Source organism: Eschscholzia californica, unplaced genomic scaffold, assembly GCF_041429995.1.
Source record: "Eschscholzia californica isolate CP2 unplaced genomic scaffold, dmEscCali1.0.p SCAF_4, whole genome shotgun sequence".
NCBI lineage: Eukaryota > Viridiplantae > Streptophyta > Magnoliopsida > Ranunculales > Papaveraceae > Eschscholzia > Eschscholzia californica.
In genome coordinates this window covers 42,824,599-42,840,961 of record NW_028238461.1, presented here as the reverse complement: position 1 = coordinate 42,840,961, position 16,363 = coordinate 42,824,599, and the positions used below count along the sequence as shown (strand labels likewise).

The 16,363-nt window shown below is 37.2% G+C and overlaps 3 protein-coding genes across 7 annotated transcripts; all 3 read right to left on the bottom strand.

The window, feature by feature from the left end:
- On the bottom strand, nt 1-2,785 carry LOC147544866 (ENTH/VHS protein). 2 transcript variants are annotated; one of them, XM_086635234.1, is made up of 3 exons: nt 2,645-2,785; nt 2,330-2,572; nt 1-2,071 (listed from the first exon to the last, which is right to left on the bottom strand). In XM_086635234.1, the coding sequence occupies exons 2-3, from the start codon at nt 2,519-2,521 to the stop codon at nt 311-313; spliced, it is 1,953 nt and encodes a 650-aa protein (XP_086491360.1). In that variant the 5' UTR covers nt 2,522-2,572; nt 2,645-2,785; the 3' UTR covers nt 1-310. The 2 variants fall into 2 exon arrangements, with proteins under 2 accessions (XP_086491360.1, XP_086491359.1); XM_086635233.1 differs by having other exon boundaries at nt 2,330-2,785.
- Nucleotides 2,786-4,271: 1,486 nt separating this feature from the next.
- Nucleotides 4,272-6,249, bottom strand: CNX3 (cofactor of nitrate reductase and xanthine dehydrogenase 3). 4 transcript variants are annotated; one of them, XM_086635236.1, is made up of 4 exons: nt 6,056-6,249; nt 5,435-5,760; nt 5,198-5,334; nt 4,272-5,119 (listed from the first exon to the last, which is right to left on the bottom strand). In XM_086635236.1, the coding sequence occupies exons 3-4, from the start codon at nt 5,300-5,302 to the stop codon at nt 4,457-4,459; spliced, it is 768 nt and encodes a 255-aa protein (XP_086491362.1). In that variant the 5' UTR covers nt 5,303-5,334; nt 5,435-5,760; nt 6,056-6,249; the 3' UTR covers nt 4,272-4,456. The 4 variants fall into 4 exon arrangements, with proteins under 4 accessions (XP_086491362.1, XP_086491364.1, XP_086491365.1 ...); XM_086635238.1 differs by lacking the exon at nt 6,056-6,249 and adding an exon at nt 5,833-5,911 and having other exon boundaries at nt 5,435-5,641; XM_086635239.1 differs by lacking the exon at nt 6,056-6,249 and having other exon boundaries at nt 5,514-5,728.
- A 991-nt stretch (nt 6,250-7,240) lies between these two features.
- On the bottom strand, nt 7,241-14,960 carry LOC147544864 (Transcription factor jumonji (jmjC) domain-containing protein). Its single transcript, XM_086635232.1, has 14 exons — nt 14,003-14,960; nt 12,893-13,105; nt 11,869-11,999; nt 11,421-11,517; nt 11,202-11,334; nt 11,029-11,092; nt 9,917-10,682; nt 9,373-9,702; nt 8,535-9,200; nt 8,376-8,448; nt 8,198-8,283; nt 7,965-8,084; nt 7,672-7,742; nt 7,241-7,497 (listed from the first exon to the last, which is right to left on the bottom strand). The coding sequence occupies exons 1-14, from the start codon at nt 14,594-14,596 to the stop codon at nt 7,464-7,466; spliced, it is 3,378 nt and encodes a 1,125-aa protein (XP_086491358.1). The 5' UTR covers nt 14,597-14,960; the 3' UTR covers nt 7,241-7,463.
- Between the last annotated feature and the right edge of the window lie 1,403 nt (nt 14,961-16,363).

Below are 16,363 nucleotides of genomic sequence, written 5' to 3'. Positions count from 1 at the left end.
TTTTTATAGAGAACTACTATAACATTCCATTATTTATTTATGTCTTCATGAATATAAATTATAAAGGTTAACAACACTCTTACAAGATCTCTCACAAAACTATACAAAAGATCAGGAAAAGAATTGCAACTGCAATATAACATATAATAATAGCATAATATAATCCCACCCACGCCGGAATTTCTAACTATTTTCGGAGGAATGCTTAAATATCCTCCGAAAGATTTAAAAGTGGAGGACTGTATATGTGTGTGTGTGTGTGTGTGTGTGCGCGCGTACATATATTGAGAAGGAATAGAGGACTATATCATTACCATTGATTTGGATAAGCTTCTCTGTACTTCGCATCTTCCGCAATTGTCTGCTGTCTTACAGTTGCATCCGTTGCACGAGTATTTAGAAGTCTTTGAGCTAATCTATCTTTCGTCGTTACTTTCTTACGCAACATTGATGCTAATGTTTGTTTTTTCCCTTTCAGAGAAGATCTATTCTGGCTTCCTCCTTCAGGATTTTCGCCAATACCTTCAGAGTTTGAAGTAGAAGCAAATGCAGCTCGGCGTAAAACTTCTTCATTGTGTTCACGTACTTTTGCAAGCTTTGCACGGTTCAGTAACTGTCGGTTATTCTCTCTCTTCTTCACTTCATCTTTATCTCGTTCTCTTACGTTCTTCACTGCCTGTTCAGCTAATTCCTGTACTACTTCATTTTCCAATTTGATCGTTTCTTCCTCTATTTGCTGAATTTGTTGAACAGGAATTCCTTCTGAATCTCGAGCAATAATGGGTCCATGAAATGGGCAAACTTTTAAGTCTCTTCTTTGACAGAGGCCTCCTTTTCTCAAAGGGGCGAGACATGGTTTGATATCTACTTGTTCCTCCTTGTAAACAGTTGCTTGTACATTCAACTCTGCAATTTTTTCAGCTGGAATAACTGCATCGTAATCTACCCTACCCCAATGACCATCAAGCTCCAAACCTCTCTGGTTAACTAAAATGTCCTGATTTGATCCCCAACGATCCAAGAAAGATCCCCAGTTCATTTTGGGAGCTTCAGACAAAAGCTTTCTCCTGACTGGGTTTGAATCAGAGTCATCTCCTTCTCTCTCTAACCTCTCAATGACCTTCGCACTTCCACTCTCTCTAGGATTTATGTTCTTCTCTTTATTCAGAGTCGATGTAGTGGCATAATCTTCATTCGGCTTAGTAAGTTGACTACTACTTGCAGCACCAAACACTTCTATCTTACCTTCTTCCCACAAATTCTCTTCCTCATACTCTGACGTATTTGTAAGCACGCAACCAGATTTTTCACACCTCTTTTTCACCAACTGAATATGATTTCGAAGATCAATGAACTCTTTCAACATGGAATCTCTAAACCTGGTGTCTGTTGGTTCAACCCTTATCAGAACAGACATCCATTCTTGCACTGAAACCAGATGCTTAGTTACCAATAGCTTGTACAATTCCCTCAGTGTGTCGAAAATCACTTTGTTCTCGCTGCTCTCAGAAATCTTTTCACTCTCTTTTAGTGACTCAAGACGAATTTGCTGCAATGATGAACTTCTGAATTCTTCAACCACTTCATCATCGGCAGGGACAGTGGGAACGAATTCATCTTCGTTCGTATGAAGTATCTCTAAACACTCGCCTATCTCTTCGAGGTTTGACCGAATTTCATCCTTTATGGATGAATAATTTTCTCTTAAAGCTTCAAACTTGTTCACTAAAATCTCCTTTGATTTAATCTCCCTTTCCCTTCTTTCTTGCTGTATCCGAGCTGCATTTTGCTGAAGATTAGGAAACTGGAAGTGCAGGGTGTTTTTCAAGTAATCAAAACCTAGTCGAAGCTGCCTATAATGAAACCCAAAGGAAGTATTCCACTTTTCAAGAAATTCTATTGCTTTTTTACGCAGACGAGCTGCAATAGCTTGAGGTGCAGGTAATGGCAGATTCCTCCTAAACCCAATACTCAAACTCAAAAATTGATCGAAATTCACGACAAGGAGGGATCGAAAAAGCTTTGATCTCATGAACAATTCATCAACTACCAGAAGTGAAAGATACCTTACCTGCAAATTCATTAATATCTACTGTGTTATTCAACAAAAAAGAAAGAACCCATACAATAACTCCTCCCTAAGTTGATGAATCATCATAAAGGTTAAAACTTGAAACTTGTTTCAATTTTATGGAAAGTAAGCGTATTAATTAATTATGTTAGAACTACAAAACTAACATCTTAACAAATCTAAAACCCTAAGTTCCTTTCGTAATAATATTGAGAGGAGGGCTATAAGGGAAATATAATAATTGGAGAATTGAGTTACCTGAGAATGGTTTTTCTTCATTTTCTCCATTAGGGTTTCGACAGCAGGTTTAATTTCCGAGTCGGATGAACGAACAACAGATTTAATGGCTTTAAGAAGACGAGGATCAATGTCTGGTTCTATTGAATTCGTTGCCTTGTCGATTAACGTGATTACTTTTCCTCCTCCTCCTCGATCATTCATCTCCTCCATGTCTCTCTCTCTCTCTCTCTCTCTCTACTACTTCTTCCTCAAAATCTTTATCTGAAATTGGGGAATTCAATTGAATTTGACCTAAATAATATTCAGATGGGGTCTCGAGAAAGAGGGGCTTACCCGCCAATAAACCTACTAGCCTTAATGGGCAAAGGTCCAGCTTGGCCGGGTGGATGCTTGAAGTACCCGTGAATGTCCTCACCCGCTCGCACTATTTAGGTCTGTGTTTTCGACTGACTCGAAAAATAGATCTTTATTTTCGGCCAGCGCTTTGGGGAAAGCTAAATAGTTTCCGGGCTGTAAAATTTTAAAGGGAATATGTATAATTTTAGAGATTTTCCGGGGAAATAAATTTTAAGGGGAAATAAAAAAAAACACTCCACCTCACCTCAATCTATCTCCACCTCACCTCACTCTATCTCCACCTCACCTCACTCTCTCTCCACCTCACCTCTTTGTCTTCTCCGATTTGGTCGCCGGCCGGAAAATTTTCCGGCCGGCGACCATTAAAAAAAAAAAAAAAATTTCACTCTCTCTCTCTCTCTAAACTCCGGCGAAGGGGTTTCCCTTCGCCGGAGTCCCGGTCTGTTGAAGAACAGACCGGAACTGGTCTGTTCTTCAACAGACCGATCTGGCCTGTTGAAGAACAGACCCGATCTGGTCTGTTCTTCAACAGACCAGATCGGGTCTGTTGAAGAACAGACCAGTCCGGTCTGTTCTTCAACAGATCCGGCCTGTTGAAGACCGGATCTGTTGAAGAACAGACCGGACTGGTCTGTTCTTCAACAGACCACTTCCGGTCTGTTGAAGAACAGACCGATCTGGTCTGTTCTTCAACAGACCGGAACTCCGGCGAAGGGAAACCCCTTCGCCGGAGTTTCTAGAGAGAGAGAGAGTGAAAATATTTTTTTTTTTTTTTTAATGGTCGCCGGCCGGAAAATTTTCCGGCCGGCGACCTAATCGGAGAAGATAGAGGTGAGGTGGAGAGAGAGAAGTGAGGTGGAGAAAGAGAGAGGTGAGGTGGAGAAGCTATTTTGCTTTCCCCTAAATAAAATTGTCAAACAAATTTGACCAATTTTTAACCAAGTCTTCACACCCCGGAAACTTTTTAGCTTTCCCCAAAGCGCTGGCCTTATTTTCTTTCTCTGTATCATTGTTTTTTCCCGAAAATGAAATTGAAAATAACTGTTTTGTTGTAACACTTTATCGGAATGCAAGGGTATAAGTGACCTCTGAATCAAGTGAAAAGCCATCGAATTTAGGAGTCTGTGTATCTGATTTGATACTTTTGAATAAGAGAGTTTAAGAGATTTTTATTTATCCGTCTATACATACAATTCTCTTCCATGTGACTTTTGCTTTCAACAACGACATGTTATTCTCTGTGTGCCACGTGAGCTGCCTCACCAATAGACTTCCCATATAAGAGATTTGTATATTTAAATTTTTTTGCTCTTTTAACTAATTTAGTAAGCATGTAACTAAAAAGTTGAAGATTTTGGATACAACTAGTTTGCACATCCACCGGAAGTCGAGAACCAAACCACTAGAAAAATTGACTTTCTCTCATTATTGTTTATGTACTTACAAGAAGTGGCAATAGGATGAAATTATGGTTTCATCCTAGGTTCATCGACGAACCAAACATGGTCTTGGTGTAAGTCCAAAGGGTAACCTCAATTATTGATTACTGAGGGGATAAACTCAATTAAGAATTACAACTGAAGTAATAAAGTCAAAAAATCCATTTTATATCTACCGCAAGGAAAATTATCGATCAATAACATTAAAACATCGGCTTCCATTCAGACGAGTCAAAGAAGGAAAAATAAAGATATCAGAGTTTTCAATCAATAAATCCTCTCATTAGAGCTCTAAATTGTACTCTCCATTATTTAGGTTCTCATATGTTCACTTCTCTTACAAGTAGCTTTAATTCTTCCTTGACCACTCCCCACTTTTCCCACCACTTTTATGTTCAAGTCTTACATCTGTAATTTGAATATCTTTTGAAGCAGCTTTGCACATATCATAAACAGTAAGACCAGCAACAGTAACAGCAGTCATGGCTTCCATTTCTACACCTGTTTTTCCTGTTGATGAAGCTTCTCCTTCAATCTTAACACTAAAATCCTTCTCATTCAACGATAAATCAACACGAATATGAGTCAGATTTATATTATGACATAATGGGATTAAGTTACTAGTTTGTTTTGCACCATTAATTCCTGCAATCTTAGCTACACTAAAAACATCTCCTTTTGCTATCTGATTTGCTGCAACCAAATCAAATACTTTCTTGCCTAGTATAACTTCGCAACTAGCAATGGCAACTCTTTTTGTCGTGTCCTTCGATGATACATCAACCATTTGAGCTTCCCCTGAGTTGCTAACATGGGTTAGTCGTCGTTCATGTCTTTCCGAGCTTAATGACATATTCTGAGTTTCTTGAGACATGGGTAGGTTGTTAATGGTCTGAAGTTTTTGAGAAATGGGTGGGTTGTTAATGGTTTGAAGTTTTTGAGAAATGGGTAGGTTGTTAATGGAGTTATCATTAGTAACTGGAGGAGGATCACCAAAGACTGATTCCATTTCCTGAAAGACAAATTTTTTAAGCAAAAGAAGTGAGTTTAAGGGTACATACATTTCCACCATTAATGATTTGAAGATTACCTTGTTAAGCTCAGCAATTGCAGTTGCAAGATCTGGGTTGTTGTTATTAGTATGCACGAATCTTCGACAAGTTCGAAATTTGACTCCAATTTGACGAAGAATCATGATGGGTATGTGAAATTGGTGAGAGGAATGATCTGAGAAATTATAGTGCATAAGAAAAAATAGTTAAGGAAAAAAAAAGTGAAGTTTAATTTCTTTGAAGCAATTTTACAAGCACTTTGAGGTCATTATTACCTGAAAATTTGAGCTTGTGAAGATGAAGACAAGAAGGTTAAAGAGGTAATGACGGCTGCTAGATTTGATCAAAATATACCTGAAACAAAGTCTAGAGAGAGAAAGAGAGTAGCTGCTCCTAAACTGTGGAAAGACGATGATGGACGACCAAAGATGGGATCATGATCCGAAGCCCTACCAGTCAACCTTTTAGCAAAATATGTTCACCTTAACCCAAGGGTGGATTCGCAGGGGTATAAAAAAACAATAAAGACTTATTCAATTAAAATTGACCAAATAGCATATTTATTTTTTTACCAAAAAATTTATTTCATTGTTTTTAACTCCTTCATCTTCATCTCCACTTCTCCTCCATCACCACAACTTCCGACCACCAACTACTTTCGACCATCGAACACCTCTCTCTCTCTCTCACACTATATCTCGCTCTCTCTCACTATTTATCTCTCTCTCTAAATATCTCGACCTCTCTATGTTGATTTCTCTCTAAATATCTCGACCACTCTTTATAGATCTCGAACTCTCTAGTGTGCGTGCGTGCACCAACTTCCTGCCTAGTCCCCAATAGCTCCCAACTTTGTGACCAACTTCCTGCCTAGCCCCTTACTTTATCAAAAATACCTAGATGACCCCCTTTTTCAGATTCCGTTATAATACCGTTAACCAGTCATCATTTATCTGTCCTCCATCTCATCACCTCCCTCTGCCACCTAATCTTCTCGCCACCTCATCGTCTTCACCGGCGAACGTCGCCGACTGGCCAATTTTCCGGTCAGCGACCTTCAAACATAAAAACAAATTAATTTTTTCCTCTCTCCTCTTTTTCTCTCTAAAAAAGAAAATTTAAAAAAAAAATCCCTCCTCACTCTCTCTCTCTCTAGATCTAGGTCTGTTCACAGACCATTAAAGGTCTGCAAACAGACCTAACTCCTAAAGCAAGAATAGCATAAGAAATAGATAAAAGATAAAATATGGACCCTAATTCCTAAAGCAAGAATAGCATAAGAAATAGATAAAAGATAAAATATGGAACCCTAATTCCACCCACAATTTCCAGCTTCTGCACCCAACACAAGTCATTTCTCTTTCTAACACCATATACCCAATTATAACCTACTTAGATATCACAAAATTTACAAGATAAGAGCTCAAATCAAAATTTCCAAAACCCTAAATCAGAAAGGACAAAGTATATTACCTCAAGCATATTAGTATAATTGAACTCCTCTTTAAGCAAAGGAACAATCTTTTCCAAGTAAGTAGTTTTCAAACGAAACACCTTATCAGATTGAGATTTATCCACCAAAACGATTCCAGTTGAAGCTTTCACGAAAAACCCATTTCCATTGATGATCTCGAAAATTTGATGCCCATTAGTCCACAAAAAGCAATCTTTCCTATCATCCTATGGATGATCTCGAAAGTTTGATGCCCATTTCAGTTTCAGAATAACCAAATTAAACCATTAGAAATTATCTCTAAAATACAAAATTTCCCAAAACTTCAAAAGAATATATTCTCACATTGGATGAAGCTCAATCACGGTATCGGTTTTACAATTCAAAAATTATGAAGACCAAATCTTATGTATACGAAGCAAGAAACAATGAAGAAGGAGAAGCCAAGGCAATCTTAAAAAGAATCAATAGGCGAATGAATGAGATGATCATAGAATAGGACAACAAAGCAATTATACATCATCATGAAGGAACATTCATTGGATATCTCAAGCCACCCCGGTGAAAAAAAGAAGATTTAAAGAACATAATGAGAATAACAAAGACTATACGTAAAAAAAAAAAAAAAAAAAAACTGTTGTTAATTCCACTATGATGAATATATAATAAACAAGCTAAACTTTTTACCTTATAATTTACATCTTCTGTTTTATTTTACTTATTCTATTTTCTATGATCTCTTCATCAAAATCCTCCAAATAAACGTGGAACAAACTATTACACCCAAAACTAACTAGTTCTAAACCCTCAATTAATTTAACTTATTGGACTTGCTTGCATTGATAATTTTCTTACTTGGAAGAGTCTCTCTTTCCATTGCTTGAACTGCAAAACCAAAAATGCAACTCACTCTGAGTATAAGAAACAAAGTCGACAAAAGAGAAATTTAGAGTTGAAATCACATTTACAGTAAGGGAAAGAAATCATCATCTTGAAAAGTAACCAGATTGACAAAAAAAAAAAAAACGATTGAGAGTGGAGTGAAAGAGAGCATCTTACTTGAGTTCAGATATCAGACTATTGGCTTCTCTCACTGCTGCACTTACAGCATAAAGAGTCATCTTCTTTACCTGTTTCAATGTGTTTAAATCACAAAATGAGAAGGGAATTGCAGAAACTGATCCCATGTATCGATTGGCGATGACAATTTGATATCGTAATTCATAAACACCAATCTCTAGATATATAATGTATATTGTAATAGCTTTTATAATACCCTATGATGATTAATTTTATTAAAGCGCTAGTTGATACCAAGGTCCGAAGAAATACGAACCGAAGAACATTCATACCTCCAATTTATCTTCCTTGGCTCTGTGATCTTTCGGGAGTAACCGGAACTCTTCTGTCAATCGGATGCATTGCTCAACATTTTCGGGGGATACAAAGTCGAGTGCTACTTTTATGCAGGACTGAAAATGAGATGCGCATTGACTTAGTTTCCAATGAGAAAACGAGAAAAGAAGAAGATGAATGAGGACATCCTGCTGGAATATCTTATTTTTACGATGCATTAATAATTAACCTGTCTATTTCGAACTTGATGAGGACATCCTGCTGGAATGAAAACAGCCTCACCGAGGTATTGCTCAAACGTCCAAGGCTCCACATCTGCACAGGAAATATGATTTTCATTAATTTTCATTGTTGGGATGTGAATATGTGATTCCGCAGAACCGAAAGTGTAGTGAAATATAACTTACTATACTCTTCTTTCAATTGTTTCTTATGTCTTTCATTCAAGAATAAGGTTTGGTCGTGAATAGGATGAATGACCTGGAGAAATCACAGTAAGGACGACACACTTATGGTTGAATAAATAATAAAAATGATGGGGTTAAAGGGTAAGAAAAGTTACTCACAGAACCAACAGGAAGACTACTGATATGACGAAATTCTTTCGAGTGCTTCTGTAAATACTCGATTAACTTAGGAACATCTTGCCTACGAAAAATATCCCAGACGGCACCTCCTGTTGGAATTTTTGAAGTCTCATTCTTCTTCGTTAGATCAGTCTCTCTCGACTCTTCGAGATTAATGTCATTATCTACTGACATAGGTACTCCCAATCCATCCTTCTCCGACACGGTTGAAGTCATGGGCGTACGATGTTCTTGATTGCATAAATCTCTTTCAGTTGTGATTTCACTCTCGGTGTTATACTCTTGCGATGAACATACATCTTTATTTGTGGCTGAGTTAGAGAACATATCCATCTCATCTTCCAAACCTTTTCCAGATATTTGTTTTAGTTGTAGTTCGTCTAACTTCTCTCCGTTCGTGCTAATCTCTTGTGCCGAAGGAAAACTACTTTCTTCATAATTTGCTTTTACTGAAGGTTGATCTTTGGTTATTTCAGTTGTGCAAGTTGGTATTGTTTCTTTTTTAGTTGCTTCATTCAAGGGTACGTCTTTACTGATACCAAAATCACACAAATCTTCAGTTGCGTGTTTCTTCTGCATCTTGTGTATGCTATCGCGTTGCCATGAAGCGATTTTCACTTCAGTTGTGTGGGTAAGCACATTTACCTGAAAGCCCAACAATATAACAGTATCAAAATGATATTTGGTATCTGATCAAAAAGATATGATTCAGAGTAGCAGATTGAGCAAGTCTATCAAAACAGAGAAGGACAAAACATACTCATTAAGATCTAAAATTAGGAGGAAAGAGAAGTGAAGATACGAATTGAAGGTATACCGCATCAGACATATCACAATGCAGCTTTGTAACCGAATCACCTCTCCCAAGCTCTTCCGAGAATCCATAGGCAATGTAAGTCTTTGGTCCCAAATCTGGCTTTAAGCAATTTTGAGGAAGCTTTGTAGCAAGATTTAGAAGGCCAAATTTTGGGTTGGTATAATCACTAAAAGGTAGTGCTGCAACAAATTCAGCTCCATGCCTCGGCAAACGCTCATCAAATGCAGTTGATGATGGCCAATCTTTCAGCTTCAACATCTCTGGCCAACGAGTCTTATGCATACGACCTGTTAGGTAGCCTTGAAAGAACTGATGAATGTTTATCTCAACCTACAAAATGATCAGAAATCCAGTAAATAATAAGTAGACTATGCAAGTAAAACGAGGATATAGAAGCGCAAAAGTTAGAATGTCAATAAAACTACTAATTCAAGAATTTTAGAAAATAATTAGTTAGTTCTTACGTACGGCTCAAGACATCACATGAAGATACACTAAAATTAGTGTTGTGCCCAAATATACAACATGAAAACCTAATACTGACCTCACACCAATCCAGGCAATCAATAGCCTTCACACTTCGTGTCTCCTCTTTCAGCTTTTGTTTTGCGCCAGTTTCTCTGACAGCCCTCCACATAACCATTGGTTCCCAACTAAGACCAGATGTCTTCTCAAGGACATTTCGGACAATTACAGGTTCGCCTTTCATCCAGTGAGTTTGGAAATGCTCAATTTCATCATCTTTTAGCTGAACTGCATCTGGACAATACAAATAGTTGTCGTGGCTGGTCTCTCTAAACGCTGCCTCCCTCACTTCAGGATTCTTTCTGTCATTTTCCGCGAAAAGGCAGCAGGAAGAACACTGGATGGACAAATTACTATCAGTTAATTGACAGTTTCTGGTAAGTTCCTCAGCGTTACTTATCAGTTTGACCACCCAATTAGCTTTAAAGCTGCGCCTGAGTTCAAGTGTGTGAGTCCCACAACCACCACGCTCTTTTGGCGGGCATGGGATGCTACCATCAGCATTTGCGTTCCATTCGGGAAAGTGGGATGACTCTTTTGTCGTACAAACTTTTGGTCCCAGTGCTGCTTGACTCTTCCAACCTATACTTTTCTTAAGGGACTTTGTTTTCTGTTTCATGTCTGTATCTCTTTCCACAAAATGTCTCTCAGACGATTCGGCTTCACTACCTCCAGGTTGTCGACCTTCTCTTAGTTCCCGACAACACGTGAGACACAGGTCATAAGAACATTTGGGGTTGGGACAGCTTCGGAGGAAGTCGACAATAGAAGTATTGCAGTTGTCACTGTGGGAAATAAAGAATATACAATTTCAGAGGATGTGAAAAATAACATGGCATAATTAGGGAAATGCTAAATGTACAAAGAATCTTTGACAAGATTCTTGACAAAATGCTAAGTGAACGGTCCCGATCAAAGTCAAACTTTGAAAAACTTTGATCAACTTTTGTCTTTTAGTGAAAATGAGTCATTAAGTCAAGAATTTTGTCAAGGACTTTGTACATGTAGCACTCCCGGCATAATTAAGCCTCCAAAAAATTATAGTAGAACGTAAGGAACGAAGAAAGAGCAATACTAATAAAACAATTCTGTGACCCCAAGTCCCGAACATCTATATATGCTAAAGCTTACCAGTAACGACGTTCTTTCTCTTCAAGTTTAGACCTTATAACATCAACAGCTTCCGCTTTAATCCCTAAAAGAACAATAAGAAAACTTATAAGGTGTTCACGGAATTTTTATTGTCAAAGTCATAGATAGACTGAGAGGAAAATACTTCATAGCCAATTTAAAATTTAGGTTACCTTGTATCTTGGCTTCCATCTCTATTTCATAGCTTTGCTCCAAGTGGATTTGTCTGAGAAGAGGCAACACTCTATGGAGCAAGTAGAGCAGCCTCTGCAACTTGACGTTGGCATCTACTTCCTGATGCTTAGCCTGTTAAGATAGCCAAGAAAAATATTATATTTAGATGTATTTAACACATTAACCTGCAACACTAGATTGAAGCTAGAGATACGTACGACCACTATGTCTGCTCGCAAGCATGCTTTGCAGTTGCAGTTTCCACAGCAGACAGGACATGCTATTTCAATTTCTTCTCGTGTCTTTTCAGGGTACCTATTTAGTTTTGAGAAAAAGACATAAATTGTGCTCATTTACACAAAAAGAAGCAATAATATACGATTAAGATTAGAACTAAAAAGACCGAACAATAGAATAGCTAAAGCACGCCATCAGAGTGGCATATCTAGCAGAAATCACGAATACAGCAAATTAAACAAAAAATATCACTACACCATCAACCTGCTAAACCAAATTTTAAGTTATAATATAGAAAATTTTCAAAGTACCCAGCGTTATTGTCCCAAAATCCCAGATACCACAGTTAAAAGAAGTACATTTAGGGAATAACAGAAAGAGATAAACGATTAGCTACTGAGATTTCTAAAGGTATCAAGGTATCCTTACCACTTTGAAAGGCAAATATAGCAATACCGCTTCCTTTTGCAATTGGAACAGAATACAACACTGCCCTTGTCATTTCTTTGACACTGGTGGCACATTAAACTTTGGCGCTCTTTGTTCTTACTCGTGACATCCTAAACATCAAAAGTTTTATTAGTACAGATATATACTCCGACTGGCATGACAATCCCAACAACAGTCCAAGACCAAATAATTAGAATTTTCCTAAATTGGTCGACGAATTTATGCTAGAATAAAGAAATATAACATGAAAGTAGAACATACAGAAAACAAACTAAAGGCTTCGCTTTGTTTATGTAAGTGTTAGTAAATGATCTTTTTTTCTTTTCTAGTATTTTTTTTTTGAGACTTCGCCATTTTCTAGTTGGCCAATATGAACTTGACAAAGTAAGAGATGAAATTTGTAGCTTTCTTATATGTACATACCTATAAATATTCACATGGGAGAAGGGTGATCTAGTAACCAAGAATATAATGTTCAGGTCCTCTCCGCTAATTGCCAATTGGTTTTGAGTTGAATGATTACAAACTTAACATGGTATTAGGGCTAGGCCCACAGGTGATAGGCTTAAATGTCATACGTGTTCCACGTCACCCAAAAAGAAAGAAAAGCACGCGTGAGGCTAAAAAAAAACCCCACACTTGACGGGTTGTGTGGGAATAGTCCCACATGGGAGAAGGTGATCTCGTAACCAAAAATACAATGTCTAGGTCCTCTTCACTCATTGTCAATTGGTTATGAGTCGGATCACCCCATCGTTCTAAGTTCACGCATGTTACTAGTAGTCAGTCTAGTCATATCACTCAAATAAACATCAAGACATAAATGTGAACGGAAATTAGGGAATGATCCCCATACAACAAGCATTGGATACGAGTAATTTTTACACAAAAACAAGCTCAAAAGTTCAATTCACAACATGAAAGGCGTCGAATTTTACAGTTTTAATAAGTAAATAGTCTATGAACATGTATTTGAAGTTCCAAAAAATACAAAAAGTATTACCTTGCCAACAGACTTTCTATCTCCATCTGAATCCATCAAATTTTTAGTTAAATTCCTCTTCTGCTCCTCACCAGTATTCTTCCTCTTTTCACCAGATTCAATCAATAATTTACTAGTACTATTTACCTCTTTATTATTACCGGATTTTTTCCTAATTTTGCCTGAACTACTCTCTCCTTCCACCAGATTCTTCTTTTTTTTCCTCGTGACATCCTAAACATCAAAAGTTTTATTAGTACAGATATATACTCCGACTGGCATGACAATCCCAACAACAGTCCAACACCAAATAATTAGAATTTTCCTAAATTGGTCAATGAATTTATGCTAGAATAAGGAAATATAACATGGAAGTAAATAAAACATATAGAAAACAAACTAAAGGCTCCGCTTTGTTTATTTAAGTGTTACTACATGACCTTTTTTCTTTTCTAGTATTTTGTTCTTGAAACTTCGCCATTTTCTACTTAGCCAATATGAACTTGACAAAGTAAGCGATGAAATTTGTAGTTTTCTTATACATACCTACAAATATTCACATGGGAGAAGGGTGATCTAGTAACCAAGAATATAATGTCTAGGTCCTCCTCTCCGCTCATTGGTAATTGGTTTTGAGTTGGATGACCACAACCTTAACATAGTATCAGATCCAGGCCCACACGGATAGGCTTAAATGTCACACATGCTCCACGTCACCCGAAAAGAAAGAAAAGCACGCGTGAGGCTAAAAAAACCCCCCACACTTGACGGATTGTGTGGGAATAGTCCCACATGGGAGAGGGTGATCTAGTAACCAAAAATACAATGTCTAGGTCCTCTTCACTCATTGTCAATTGGTTTTGAGTCGGATCCCCCCATCATTCTAACTAAGTTCACGCATGTTACTAGTAGTCAGTCTAGTCATATCACTTAAGTAAACATCAAGACATAAATGTGAACGGAAATTAGGGAATGATCCCCATACAACAAGCATTGGATCCGAGTAATTTTTACACAAAAACAAGCTCAAAGTTCAATTCACAACATGAAAGGCGTCGAATTTTACAGTTTTAATAAGTAAATAGTCTATGAACATGTATTTGAAGCTCCAAACAATACAAAAAGTATTACCTTGCCAACAGATTTTCTATCTCCAGCTGAATCCATTAAATTTTTAGTTGAATTCCTCTTCTGCTCCTCACCAGTATTCTTCCTCTTTTCACCTGATTCAATCAATAATTTACTAGTACTATTTACCTCTTTATTATTACCGGATTTTTTCCTAATTTTGCCTGAACTACCCTCTCCTTCCACCAAATTCCATTGTTTTTCCACCGCTTTTACCCTAATAACCTCGCCGGAATTTATCCTTCGTTTCTTATTGCCGGCATCCTTGTCTAAAATACAATCAAGTCTCATAATTTTACTCAAAGATCTTTCTTTTCCTTGATTACCAGGTACTACGCCTTTCTCAATCAAATCCTCGTCCGTTTCAATTTCTCTCTCCTTCCTAATAACCCTCATTCCTTCCCAACTTTGTTTATCACCTTTTTTAACATCACGAATTGTTCTTTTCCTCTTCAATCCACTCGATCCGTTTCCAATATTTCCTTCCAAATTATCACAACCTTTCATCACTAATTTCACCTCTTTATTTCTCTGATTTTCAATCGATTCCTTCAAATTACTCTTCTCGAGTAATAATTTTTCCTCCTGCAAATTCATCTCACTAGATCGACATTGAAATCTCTCTAAACCTTCTTCTTTAATTGATCCGATGAACAATCAAATTACAGAAACCCACCAGCTAAACGAACCAAATCTTTTAGAAACTTTCTAAATTGAAGACGTCATGAATTCTTCCGATTGATTTAATTAATGATTTCTCATAATAATTGAAGTTTCATGTTCGAATTTAGAAACCTTTTTTTTGATCAAAATCTCTGTTAATCCTCTGGTTTAGAGAGAGAAAGAGAGAGAGTTTAGAGAGAGAAAGAGAGACCGAAGCCCTGACTGAGTTTGGGAGGTTAGTCATGTGTCCTGATGTAACTAACGTGCACGGTGATAGATGGGACTCACTTTACAAGATGCCTTATCACGTGACGTGTGACGATTAGATGTTTAGATGACGTAAGCAAATCTGACGGTTAATATTGCGTGATAAGAGTTTGGTTTTGTTTTAATGAGGTTCAGTCAGATGTAATTATCTATAAATATACTGTATCTATTTTGGCAATGAACACTCAAATCAATTTTACACTACCTGCTCCTGCTATCTATTTTTAGGTCATTTTTCATCTATTTAGTCATACACTTTGTAAAGTGTATCTTCTTATTTTGGTACATATAAATGGGAGTTATTGTATTTCATGAGGAAATTGATGTAATCTAGGAGTATATAAAAACAGGTCAGTCGGTTGTTTTAGATAAGTCGCCATTTTTGTTTGGAGTTTGACAGAGATCGCACCCGACGGCTGGTATAAATCCCTCTTTATGTAAATAAATTCAAAAAAGAAGGGTAATAGTGTCAATAATTAATTTTTTTAAATACAGTTAGGATATCCCTAAATAAAAAATGTTACGGCGTTAGTCAAGAGAGATCTGTCGCGGAAACCTAGAGTGATGTAATAGGGGATGGTCAATGGAAATGAAATCAGAGGTTTGGTGTTTGAATATAGTTTGTTTCGTACTTATCTACTTCGTCATGGAGTTAAACACATCTTTTCAACCTGGCAATAATTGGCGATATAAATGCAGTAATGGGCCTCCACAGATGATATTGGAATTCAGTGCATGTTTTTGCATATTTTGTTTCGATTTATTCGTGGCTTTTGTGCATAGATATTGCATAGAGAAATTGTGTTTTTCAGTAGATTAAACATTTGAGTCAACCGTCTATTGGAGTTGTTTTATTGACGCTACTTATCATGAGCCCCTGGTGCTCGATCACCCGAGTCATTGAACAATAACTATCTTTTTCGACTTGTTGGATATTTTCAAATATTTAATTTCCAATTAGTGGGATGTGTTAGTGAATGGATTTATGAATATGAATGGGTGTAATTCTTCACCACCAGTAGACTTGAATTAATGGGCACATCCCACCGTAAGAATGTATCAATTCAAGTGGCACCTTTTTGATGATTATAAATAATCATCAAGCTACCCATTTGAGAGACACAAGCATCCACCAATTTCCAGTCTCTTTCTCTCTGTCTCGTTTTCTTCCACATGTGAAGCAGTTCTTTTGGGTATTTCATTATACAAGTTATTTAGTGAATTTGAAGTCGGTTTCTTGGCATTATCAGTTCACATTTCAGAGTGTTCTCGATCTTAGTCAAAGCGTACATACTTTGAACTAAGATAGTTGTTAAGACTTCATCGTATCCTGAAGGCATAGTTCCATACCCGTTGTGTACTCGTGGTTTTACCAGAAGGGAGCGAATTACTGTCTAAAAGAATCGATATAATCGAGCTTTGAAGTTTCGTGTA